Source organism: Haliotis rubra, unplaced genomic scaffold (assembly GCF_003918875.1).
Source record: "Haliotis rubra isolate DU_JTF1 unplaced genomic scaffold, ASM391887v1 Scf486, whole genome shotgun sequence".
In the NCBI taxonomy this organism is placed as follows: domain Eukaryota; kingdom Metazoa; phylum Mollusca; class Gastropoda; order Lepetellida; family Haliotidae; genus Haliotis; species Haliotis rubra.
The window spans coordinates 572,095-585,868 of NW_025767175.1; the positions used below are offsets into that span (position 1 = coordinate 572,095).

The 13,774-nt window shown below is 39.5% G+C and overlaps 1 protein-coding gene across 1 annotated transcript; it reads right to left on the reverse strand.

Moving 5' to 3' along the window:
* Positions 1–1,881: 1,881 nt before the first annotated feature.
* Positions 1,882–13,609, reverse strand: LOC124291221 (NKAP-like protein). Its single transcript, XM_046728164.1, has 10 exons — positions 13,559–13,609; positions 11,865–12,380; positions 11,200–11,289; positions 9,994–10,071; positions 7,958–8,037; positions 6,843–6,919; positions 4,870–4,997; positions 4,657–4,732; positions 2,946–3,095; positions 1,882–2,279 (listed from the first exon to the last, which is right to left on the reverse strand). Exons 3-10 carry the CDS (start codon positions 11,273–11,275, stop codon positions 2,111–2,113), a joined length of 834 nt encoding a protein of 277 aa, XP_046584120.1. The 5' UTR covers positions 11,276–11,289; positions 11,865–12,380; positions 13,559–13,609; the 3' UTR covers positions 1,882–2,110.
* Between the last annotated feature and the right edge of the window lie 165 nt (positions 13,610–13,774).

The following is a 13,774-nucleotide window of genomic DNA, read 5'->3' on the forward strand; positions in this document are numbered from 1 at the left end:
TCCTGTTGAGTGTCTGTACAGTGTATTGTCTTGTACAATGTTATACCTGTATTTATGTGTGTACACACAGATTGTGATGAGATGACGTGAGGAGCGGCGAGCGGACCGACCTTCACCCTGAGTTGGCACTCAGTATTAACGGGCCCCTGCTTAATGGCTCGCCTTTTTACACTGTTCAAGCTGACTGGTGAAAGTAAAAGTCTGATCAACATCCGTACCGAGTCTTTGGTTTCTTTTTGTTGTTGTCGAGTACATGAATAGAGGATTATTATATGAGTGCCCATGTCATACTATGTTTACGACACTAAATGTTGGTATTTCCCGAGCGAGTGTTGTAAACAGTGTATAGTATAGTATGATATGGGCACGAATATAATATTAGATTTATCACTGAAGTCGTCAAATTGAGGAAAATAAACCCAAACATAAGCCTGCCATTGCTGCATGCAGAACGCAACCTCATAAAAGAAACATCACTTTACAATGACAAAGTGATATACCCGGTATTGCCCTAGGGCCTCGTATGAAAAATATGAACCCCAATATTTTCGCCCTCTCTTGGGAAATACACCATTTAGGCACTCATGTCGTAAACATAGTATGACATGGACACTCATATAATATCCTCAGTGTGTGCCCAAGAGACAATTACAGGGCGAGCCATGCCATCCATAGTGGGTAAAGCATTTCGGGGGCAGATACAGCTTTGTGAGAATGGGGGGTGAAACTAAACTCGCATCATTCTGAGTGACTGAGGAAATCCTGACGTAAAACCTGAAAGGATGGAGAGGGTGATGCAGAGCATGGACAACGTAATGACGAATCAGATCTATTCCACACGATTGGAAAGCAACATGGGGAGATGTAGTCTTTATTTTTGTCAGTTAAATGATCATAATTTCATATTTACATTGCAAAATATAGCATATATTCATAAACATATGTACAAATGGACAAGGATATTATAGCTATTAAAGGATAAAGTCAGATTTTACTTCATCAATCATCCTTAGTTTCACAAGGCAGTTTTCAACTGGAGATCTAAATTGCTGAGTGCTGTTTGGTACATACACTGCTGAGATTAAGAGTAAATATGCAAAGATTAATACATTTACAATTTCTGCTTAGTCAGCAGTTTGTAACATATGATAATTTACAGAAAAAGCATAATACTGAGTATCTTAGTTTCCAATGAGTTAATACCAATAAGTCTCTCTGATATGAAACTTTGGTCACTGCTCCAGCCATTATTTTGCCATATATGAACACAGTTCAAACTACCTGTTCATGATGTCTTGAAATCAAAAACAGGAGTGACTTCATCAAACTTTCTGAAATGAATCGATGGTGGCAAATAAGTGAGTCGCTTTGAACAGTATTCGAGTGAGTGAGTTTTGTTTTACGCCGCACTCGGCAATATTCCAGCTATATGGCAGCGGTCTGGACCAGAAAATCTAGTGATCAACAGCATGAGCATCAATCTGTGCAATTGGGAACCGATGACGTGTCAACCAAGTCAACGAGCCTGACCACCTGATCCCGTTAGTCGACTCTTACGACAAGCATGGGTTACTGAAGATCAATATTCTAACCCGGACCTTCACGGGTAACAGTATTCAAGTGAATGGTAACTTAATGTTGGAGAAAACAAGGAAGTGATACAGGTCTATGACATTAATACCATTTTGGTGAAGCTCACAAACCTGGGGATGGTGCTTACAAACACTGAAACTTACAATCCATTATCACAGGTTTCTGGCTTGCCAAAGGGAGGCAACTCTGAAGGGAGAACAGCTGACACCTTAGACGACATGGCCACCTATGTCGCCAGGGTATCTCCAGAACTGAATGGCAACACTGGATAATCAAAGAACGAAATAACTGAATCAACAGTTTCTCTGTTAAAATATATGGTACACATTGATGCCATAACATCATCAAAACTTGCTTTTTTTCTGATTCACAGGGTTTCACTGCATATTTTTTTCCCAATCTCAGATTACGTTCTTTACAAGTGTTCATTATCTCAGGAGACCTTGTCACAGTGCTGGGATCATGGACCTTTAACCTCAGAATTTAATGAATGAACAGCCAACCACTAGACTGGACACTACTGTTTCTCAGCAATCTTCTTGTGGACCATCTCTCTGAACTGGGACAGAATCTTCACTTCTCGTTTAGCACGCTCTTCATGGTTGAAGTTTGCTAAAGCTCGCTTCTCGTCAGCACTATATATCTGGTTTTCTTTACGCAATCGGACAGCCTCCATTCTCCGATGTCTGAAAGATAATTACATAAAAATTTACAGTTACATTTAAAAACTATGTTGATTTAGCAACAAGAATTTCAAAACTGCTTTTAATCACTCTTCTTCAGTCCTGCTGATATTAATCTTACAAATAGATCTGACTTGTTTAGGCTAAAGCCTCCCTGTGTCAACCACATCCCACTGATTACAACTTCACAGTTCACACTGATTGAACAAATGACCCTGTTTTATTGTTAAAGTTTTCTGGTTATTTCGAAGAAAGCAGTAGTCAGAGATGGACATAAGTGCAAAGAAGCTGATATAAGGATCAACAAAAAATACTGACACAATTCAAAAGTCTCCACTCAGGAAATACAGAGGATCTGACTTAATTAGCCGAACCAAGGATAATTAACCCTTACAAAAATTACGCAAACACAAAATAAGTGAGTGAGTGAGTTTAGTTTAACGCCGCACTCAGCATTATTCCAGCTATATGGCGAAAGTCTGTAAATAATCGATTCTGGACCAGACAATCCAGTGATCAACAGCATGAGCATCGATATGCGTAATTGGGAACCAAGTCAGCGAGCCTGACCACCTGATCCCGTTAGTCGCCTCTTACGATAAGCATGGGTTACTGAAGATCAATATTCTAACCCGGACCTTCACAGGTAAACACAAAATAAAGTCTCACCTGCTGCCACTCATGACGTAGCCAGACTTCTCATAGCCCTCAATCTCGTTGCTGGTCAATCCGATCTCGCCTCTCCTTGGAATACGTTTCCCTTCAGCGATGTAGGCAGCCATGGCAGCACCTTCTCCCGGCAGCAGAGCTCGGCCATAGCTGGAGCGATAGAGTTAGTATGTTGTATGGCTCTATGAGCAAATATATGCTAGGCAAACAAGCGGTTGCTTGTTTTAGGCAAACCATCTGACATACCCAGTCAGAGTCCATGACGTTCACACATGGTCATAAGCTCAAGTATGCCCTTCCACAACACAATCTTAGCACTATGACAATCATAAGGCAATATTATTTGATCAGAGTTATGATCTCATCAGCTCTAAGATCACTTCGTGAAATTGGGGCTGTGTAGGCAAACAGACACATGTCTACACATAACTTTAAAAGCTAATTATTGAAGGGTTTAACATCGTACTGAAGAGTATATTGCTCAAATGACGACGTCCATGTGTGTATTGTGCTTGTACTAGCCCAGACTTAAGCTGGTTTTATAGTGCTGACTCACTGAGATACCATGACGCAGTGAAGCATGAATACACCACTCAGACACATTATACTGACTCCAAGCCGACCAGTCCTTGTTGTACCCATTAATGCCGAGCGCCAGACAGGAACCAACAAGTATTTTAACGTCTTTTGGTATGATGCGGACGGAGATCGGACCTGCAACCTTCCGCTCTCCCAGGCGGACGCTCTAACTACTATACCACTTTATCAATGATCAACAATCCATCAGCCTGTCCCCAAGAATAATTAAAATTTATCAAATGGAAACTGCTATAAGTTTGTATAGAGGCAGCCCCCTTCACTCCAGATTACACTGCCATAACTGACACGTAGTCAGATGCCACACACATTGAAAACATTAAATAAATCAGGTCAGCCATATTTCAGACAAAGTAAAATGTCATAAAACCAGGGAGGTAAACCAAGTCTCAGCAATCTAAAGACACAGATACAGAATACTTTCCCCTTCGTGGTCTAGAACGCAAGGTTATCTCCAATGTTGGCAGCACCTGCATACTCAGCCCATTGTCTCAAATTAATGTATCACTTTTTTGCTGATAAACACATTGTACTTTCGATATATGTTACCTGCACTCATTATAATTTGGAATCACACATCCATCAAATCTGCTGTACAGGTAATAATAATAATAAATAATAAGTCATCTTCTATAGCGCACAGTCTCCAAACACCAAGTGATTGCTCGTGGCGCTTAATCAGAATCTGATTCTTATTACCCCGGATAACCCAAGCTGCCTGTTAGGCGCTAGAAGGTTATAGTCACAAGACTTTATCCCACCGGGTACCCATTTTTCTGCTGGGTGAACAGAGGCAATTTGAACAAACCCACTTGCCTAAGGTGAGACCACATGCATCACATGTGGTTGGGGCAGGACTGAAGTCCTAGAAACTCTCAGGAGTCAGACTGCCAAAACGGTCATAGTTGTCCGAGCTTGACGCTGCTTAACTTCAACTGATTTGTGACCTGAGCTGTGTGCCAGGACCAGGTAGTAAGTGGTTACAGTGATTTTGAAACTTCTATTTTCTACTTTTTACCAAGGTAGATCTTGGGTACATGTAAACATAAAACATGAAACCTCTTATCATATATCGGAATTCTCCAAAATGATGGTAAAATACACATAAACTCACTTCAGTTTTTCATTAGCACCAGCACCAGCCACAAACGGTTGAGGACCCAGCACGTCTTCACCTTCTTCATCCGACACTGGAACACAAAGAAATACATCATCACATTCATACTCAGCCTAATGTTAAATCACCATCACATATCGGCCAGCCAGTGGCATAAGTGACTTGGGTTTAACATCATTAGGAATATTTTCACCACAATTATAGACGTACGTTTCCTCTCTGTCCATACTGCTTCCACATCCTCGTCATCTTCTCCACTCTCCTCCGAAGTTTCTCCCTCACTCTTCACCTTCGCAATCTTCTTCGCTTTACTCTTTTTACTTTTTTTCACTTTCTTACTGGAAGTAGAAAAGTGGACTATGGTTGAGTGGGAAATTTAATGCGAATGCTAAGACAGAAAACTAAACGAAATAATTTCAACAATAATTTCAAATTTAAAACATTTACCTTTATGTGATTATGCCGAAGCTACATCTATTCTGAGTGAGGGAATGAGTTTAGCTTTATGCTGCACTCAGCAATAGTATTTGGCAGCTGTCTGTAAATAATCGAGTCTTGACCTGACAATTCAGTGATCAACAGCATGAGCATCGGCCTACGCAATTGGGATAAGGTGACGTGTGTCAACGCAGTCAGCGTGCCTGACCAACCGATACCGTTAGTCACCTCTTACGATAACCATGGGTTACTGAAGATCAATTTTAACTTGGATCTTCACGGGTTCTATTCAGAGCCCCATTACCTGAAGTGAATGTAGCGCTACGACAGTCTGTGTTAAGGTATTGAAGTTGCTACAGCCTCAGCGATTTGACAGCTTTGTGAAACGGATCTGAGAATACCAGCCAGTATTCAGAGCATAGTTCCACAAAGTGATCGTAGTGCTACAACAATCATAAGTCTATGTCAAGGCATGGAAGCTAGGATCAACTAGAGCCACAACAGCTTTGTCAAATGGACCCCAGAATTCCAGCCAGTATTCAGAGCCCCATTCCACAAAGCAATCGTAATGCTACGACAGTCGTAAGTTTAAGTAAAGGTATGGGAGCTAGGATCACCTTAGCGCTACAACAACTCCTGAAACAGGCCCCAGAATACCAGCCATAACACTGTTGTGACAAACTGGATCACATAACTGTTTATGGCAGATTCTAAGATGCCTAGCGGTTAGAACAATCGAAAAAAAAACCATTATCAGACAATAAAGGTATAGTTTTTGATGACGTAACAATTGAATGACGTTATCCTGTCACTGCGCCATTCTAGTGTGCCCCCTCATAATCGAACCATTTTACATTACGTCACAATGTAAGCGACGTCACGATGCATGTCAGTTGTCATCGCCTTGTACGGCCTCCTACAGTAAACTACTCCGTTGCATCCCGTTTTTTGGTTTGCAGTTGCTTCACGCAGCTAACATCACTGATGGAAACATTAAGTTCATGTTTTACGATGGTTAAAATGTGTCAATTCGACTCACAAGTTTTCAGCGACACGGTAACTTTCGCAATGTTTACATTCCCACAATGCAATCGTGGAATGTCGCTTGACTACTCAGCTTCATCTGGATGTACTGATCTAAACTTACGTTGGTAGTAGAAATGCAACGTTCATATTGCCCCATATGGTTTACGTTAATGACGGATGTAATTAAAATAATTCAAAGATATTTAATCCAAACGTAAACCGTCATCAAACTGTTATCATTTGTTTGTTTCTGGTAACGTTCGTCTTAACGTAGGGGTCAGACACATCAATAGAACAGCGCGCCAGTTAGCCCTGTGGGAGGATTCTTAATTAAGGTCACCGAAACCGTCGTTTGTTTTCTGCCTTAAATTAATCGTAATTATCCTTAGAAAGTATTAAATTTGGCATCTTAGAAAAAGAAATACAGTTCGCTCTACCACCATGTATAGTGTAATAAAACACACTTTTGCCCTGAACTATTATGACGTTAAAGCACCCGGACGCAAGCGTCCTCATACTTTAACTATAATAGTTCAGGGCGAAAAGTGTGTTTTATTACACTACACATGGTGGTAGAGCGAACTGTATTTCTTAATTACAACATGATTTGAAGACCTTACAAGACAGATGAAAATTAAATCTTCTGGTCCTCACAATTTCAGATATTCTACTTACTGGCAATTACCATGGTAACAGTTGACTATTTGTCTGAATCTGACCTTTTCTTGCTGTGTTTCTTGTGCTTCTTACTCTTGCTGGACTTCTTCTTTTTTCTTCTTCTTCTTTCTTCTATCTTCTGAAAAACCCCAAATCAGTTTATTTTAATGTTTAGCAAATAAAAGCAGAGCTAGACTTAAGGAAATGAAACCTAGTTGCACCTACTTGCACAAGGTAATAACCTGGTTGCACAGTGTTCACGAATAGCGTCTGACCCTCTGACAAATTCCGCCAACAGTCCGATAGAAGTCTACAACCTGCCGGCCCCAGTGTCTGACTGTATATTTCACAATGTTTTTGACTGAAGTTGTTATATGTGACATGTGACACTTGTTTGCTGCTCATAAATCTTATGTTTGTTAATAATTTCAATACCAATTATAAGAAATGTTCAATCTGAAATGTATGTTTAATTTTATTCTATGGGTCCTGTGAATTTTCAATGGGTCAGGCAGACATCTGAAACTTACAGGACCCAATGCCCTGTTACTTTGAAACACCATTCGTGAACACTGGTTGCACAGACAAAAATAGGTTGCACCTGCTGCTCAGTATTAAATATGGGCGGTTGGATAGCCTGGTACTTAAAGTGTTCGCTTGTCACACCGAAGACCCAGGTTCGATTCCCCACATGGGTACAATGTGTGAAGCCCTTTTCTGGTGTCCCCCGCTGTGATATTGCTGGAATATTGCTAAAAGAGGTGTAAAACCATCACTCACTCACTCAGTATTAATAATGTATAATGCTTGAGTTTTGGCTTTGATGATTTAGAACATCATTAGAAATGTGTATGACATAAACAGCAACAGTCATTCAATCACTGTATAATCATTAGAAATATGCTGCTTCAAGCCACTTCCTCATCATTCTGTCTTCCAGATGAAGTCTGCATTCTTTGAACGACACAACATGAACAACCACTGGAGTCAAGTTGGTATAAATGTGTAGTTTCATTTTGCAGTTTCAATTTCTAAATGCTAAAATCGAGCCCTGCATAGATACCACCTAATGCTAAGAAAAGCAAGAACAGATTCACACACTGTAGACTTTAGACATCCTAAAATCTATTTGTCTTTATATCCGAGTGAGCTACAAGTCCATCAGATAGCAACCTACCTTCTGAGCTGCTGTCAGAATCTGAATCTGAGTCCGAGGATGCTTTATTGTTCCTCCGTCCTGCTTCGTCACTGTCAGAGCTGAAGTACAAACACTACAGAATTAACCTGTGAAGACGAGAATGACATTTCAACCATCACAAACATAACTGTCATGTTATTCTCAGAGTGGGAGTTTCAATGGGTATTACAATCTCTTAAGGCTTAAGTCTTTCCAAGTTTTATTCTTTCCTGTTGCGATGATTAATCTTTAAAATTGAATAAGAAGACACTTTTCCCTGTCCACCACCTAAGTTATTATTTCATAAAAATAAGTACCTACATGTTAAGAAAATTTGTAATATTTCACTTGATTCCGCACATCTAATATCTACTATCTTTTCGTATTTAAAATCGATCTTCCATGCTCTATAATTTATATTTTATTTTTGTTGTGTATATTTGTGTTAATATATTGTAATATGTAGTGTACCCTCATTGTATATTCTGCACCATGTGGAAAGGCATTGATATAAGCCTCAGGCTTGTTTGCCAATCCACTCCATTTCCTTACTACATTATATGCACATGCTGTATTGAATAATAAATATTGTTTAAACCAAGTCTTAAGAGCATATGAGTAACATCTATTTTAATATGACTCTACACAAAAGAACTCTTTTTCCCAATCATGTGTTGATACAGGTCATCTTCAACAAAGAAGACAAAAATGTACATCACGTCACATTTAATGATGCAGTGTCATGGAAGGTCATTAGGCCCTTGATGTCAGCTGCTATACTACTGGAATCTAGATATTAGGGCTGCAATGATTTGGTTCGATTCATCGAAAATCGAATCTGACACCTTAGTTTAGATTTTCGATAACCATCACTATTTTGATTTGGTATTTGAATACCTATTTAAATTATTTCCACACAGCAAGAACATAATTTTGACCCCAACTCAAGCAGTTTCGAGTGCTGAAATAAGGCGAAACATGATTGGTTGACGCCGGGCTAATTATCCAGTGAGAACTGTTGTTAGTAGACATCGCCAATTTGACGATGGATTTCACGCTGAAAAAGCCGACTCTGGGAGTTTAATGAAATGTGATGTTTTTTTACTTGTATGAAGAATTGAATCGAAAATGATTGAATCGAGGGTTCAATATCGAAAATCGAATCGAATCGAGGTCTGGGCAAATCGTTGCAGCCCTACTAGATATCCCTGGAGTGTTTTTTTCACATGGTTTTCATAAAAGTCAATTGTTTTTCATGCTTATTTTTTAACACCATGTTACAAAATTGACAGGATGTGCCTACAACTACTACACTAGATGGGTAGGGCTTTTTGTTTTTCAGATATTACTGAGAAGTCAAGCTCGCTAGACCAAACAAGTCACGGACACTACTAAGACCCTGGTTACAAAATCTTGGAATGACAAACTGCATTGTACAGCAATGTGCAGTAAAACTTGGACAAAGTATTGTGACTACGTGTCCCGGACCACCCAGCTGTGAATGGGTACCTCATTAGGATAGGAAAGCCACATTAACTTGGTGCACCTAATGGCTGCAAGAGTTGGATGATCCCCAGGGAGTTGACATTGGTAATATGTTGTGCCACTGAGATTGACATCCAATGATCCGCGAAAATTATGCGGACTTTCGTTTGTTGATATATCAGTGTCTGCGACCAAGGAAGAGAAAATTCAAAAACCGTTTTGTAAGTCCCGCTGAAGCCTAACAAGTAGTCGTTGTCTGATTGGTTAAATCCGTTCGGCCGTCTCGCGTTTGATGGGATGGTCATAGGTCGCTCAAAGGTTAGCTGACACGACCTTCTACTAGGTTTTGTTAGACTCAGTATAGCAGTGCAACGAATAATACTGAGCCTAAGTTTACTTAGACTGGGTTTTACATAGCTTTCAGCAATATTACATTACCAAAAGGGAACACCAGAAATAGGAATCACGTTGTACCCATGTGGGGAATCGAACCAGGCATTATGAGGAAAGGAAATCAAAACAATGGCTGGATATCACTGAGACAGACTTACTTTTCAACATGTGTAGGGGAACTACTCCATATTTCTGGTACACCAGCTTCTCCCAGACGTTCCCTCTCCTGTCTCCGTCTGAAGTACAACAGAGACCAATGAAGTACAACAGTCATCATATCATGAAGTACAACAGTTATATCAGGAAATACAACAGTCATCATATCATGAAGTACATCATATCATGAAATACAACAGTCATCATATCATGAAGTACAACAGAGACCAATGAAGTACAACAGTCATCATATCATGAAGTACAACAGTCATCATATCATGAAGTACAACAGTCATCATATCATGAAGTACAACAGTCATCATATCATGAAGTACAACAGTCATCATATCATGAAGTACAACAGTTGTATCAGGAAATACAACAGTCATCATATCATGAAGTACAACAGAGACCAATGAAGTACAACAGTCATCATATCATGAAGTACAACAGTTATATCATGAAATACAACAGTCATCATATCATGAAGTACAACAGAGACCAATGAAGTACAACAGTCATCATATCATGAAGTACAACAGTCATCATATCATGAAGTACAACAGTCATCATATCATGAAGTACAACAGTTATATCAGGAAATACAACAGTAATCATATCATGAAGTACAACAGTCATCATATCATGAAGTACAACAGTCATCATATCATGAAGTACAACAGTTATATCAGGAAATACAACAGTTAACATATCAGGAAATGTAACAGTGATCGCTGAAGTACAACAGTCATTATACCAGTGAGTGAGTGAGTGAGTGAGTATGGTTTTACGCCGCTTGTAGCAATATTCCAGCAATATCACGGCGGGGGACACCAGAAATGGGCTTCACACATTGTGCCCATGTGGGGAATCGAACCCGGGTCTTCGGCGTGACGAGCGAACACCTTAACCACTAGGCTACCCTACCGCCCCTCATACAATGAACTACAACAGTCATCATATAATGATGTTTAAGAAGACTACTGAAAATCCAAAGCATGAGTTTCAAAAGTGAAATTTAAGAACAAAATATATGAAATCCATGAGTACATTGTCAATGCACATTCACCAGCAGCCATCATAAAATGAACACCACCATAGTATTCTGGAAGAACCATTGGTTACAACAACAGAAAAGTAATCTATGAAAGAGTCCAGTCGAGCGAAAAACGTATATACAACAGCAATATGAATAATAATGGCTGTACCTTTCCATGAAGTCAGATGGCCCTTTATGCATGCTATGTTGATCACGGCTCTGGTGATGGAAGCCCCCAAAACCATTCTGCCTCATTTCCCTACAATAAAAATAGTTTTAGAGATAAATAAACTAATGAAATAATCATATCAAAACAAAAGTTATGATCATAATCAAATAATACAAACATTAGCCATGACAACAAGAAGAGTACAAAGTCATCAATATCCCTCCTAATGGTAAATATTTGTTGTGAGTAAATATAAGAGTGAGTGAGTGAGTTTAGTTTTACGCCGCACTCAGCAATATTCCAGCTATATGGCGGGGGTCTGTAAATAATCGAGTCTGGACCAGACAATCCAGTGATCAACAGTATGAGCATCGATCTGCACAATTGGGAACCGATGACATGTATCAACCAAGTCAGCGAGCTTGACCACCCGATCCCGTTAGTCAGCCTCTTACGACAAGCATGGGTTGCTGAAGATCAATTCTAACCCGGACCTTCACGGGTAGTTGATCTCAGACAGGAGAATTATCAATCTCTGGTCAGCCCTAAAGATGATCAACATTCTATGTTATCGAGTCAAGTCACAGCAGCTCTTAAGCCATGGGTTCAAGTCCTACCTAACCTGAGTAAAATGTATATATATCCTTCCAAAGACTATAATTTACCTGTCTTGCCCTCTTTCAAAAGGGTTACTTCTCTCAGGTGACCTTGACCTCTCCCTACGTGAAATAGGTGATCTAGATCGTGATTTCCGCAAACCTGGTGACCAGTGTGTATCATTCTTGCTTGATCTTGACATTCTGTAATCGTTATATTGAGGTGAACCACGAGGCTCCCTTTTATAATGAGGTGATTTAGACCTCGACCTCTTTCTTCGTGAGTAAGGTGACCTTGACCTACTCCTCTTTGAATATGGTGACCTGGACCTATTTCTCTTTGAATATGGTGACCTAGACCTACTTCTCCTTGAAACAGGTGATTGTGATCTGTCCCTTTGCATGTGGGCACCATTCTTTTTCCTATGTCTTTTCATGGCATCTTTTTGTCTGTGACGTGAGTCCTCTCTGTCACTGGAGGAGTGACGTCTGTAACGTGGGGAAGCATCACGACGTCTGTATTTGTCTGGAGTGGGACTCCTTGAACTGGCTGAACTTGATCGAACCATTGTCCTTCAGTGCAAACTGTGAATGAAATACTTGAATAATTCCTCAAACACATCTATTTAAATGAGGTGCATCAATAACTCATGGTTATTAAATGGAAGCTGAAATTAGTTTAGAGCTGCCAACCCTAATTCAAGCTGTGAAGTAATCAGTGGAGTGAAACTGAAAAGTAAATTCATGTCTACAAACAGATAAATGAATGATGAAATGGCATTGCAGTTTGGGGGTTCTTTTTAAAATGACAAATCTTGGACCTTGTTTCATTGAGAAATGGATATTTCAACACCACATAAATTGAAAGCATGCTTCTCTTTGGTCAGTATAGATTTACTGTTGAATGGTTCATTTCACTGTTGCATAAACAGTATTTATTATTATACTATATGTATGTAAATAATTCGTGAAAAACACGACAAAAATTGTCATTTGGTGGAGTAACGGTGTAATTAATTGTTGCCTCAAAACTGTAAGTATTATACAAAATTGTTATTACTTGGCATCTCTGCACATGTTCATCCATTTTATAACCATAGCTGGGTTCAACAACTAGCAATAAAGGCTACCAATATATAGTATATGGCTAGCCTCAACACTTATCCATCTTATTGTTTGGGGAAACTTTAGGAGTTTTGGAGTAAGACGGGGGTTAAACTTAACCCAGTTAGCTGTAAATTTACCACCTTCTTCCTGAGATTGAAAAAGATAACACCTAACTAATGTGCCTGTGTAAATATGTACTTGTGCGTGTGTGATTTATTAAAGGTGTTAATCACCCTACCACGGGCTCCATATCACCTCGTGTGGCAGCATCCGTGACCTGTGGTAAAGGTTGAGGGTTTGCCAACCCATTTGCCAAGCTTTGCTACGCTTCTTACTAAAGCGAGTGCGATAGTTAAGAATATTCTCGCACACTGACTAAAATTTTTCCACTGCATATACTGTTTCCGACAAAGAGTATGGGCCCATAATAAACTCACGTTCTTCCAACGTTGTTTCTAAATGATTACATGATCGAAAATTGGACGACAGAAATAACTGTGCATAATGACACAGATCTGTTCTGCCATCCTCACCTGAACTCGCAGTGAAAATCAAGTAAGTTCTGTGTATGAAATGTGCATGTGAAATTCTTTTCAGGTTAATTATAACACCTCTACAAGCAATATAATAGCACTTTACGAAACGTAAACAAGTACCTGACAATTCAATATGGCCGATCTCGCGTATTGTTGTCGGACGTACGAGAATTTTTTGTAATTTAGCTATATGTTTTATTTGTGCGTAACTAATCATCCTTTGGTTATCGTTTATGGTTCTTTCAACTAAGCAAATTTAAACAATAATAATGTAACACAGTTTAACTGGGATAACGTCTATTGATCACGTACTCAGACAGCAGTACCAGTTGGGTA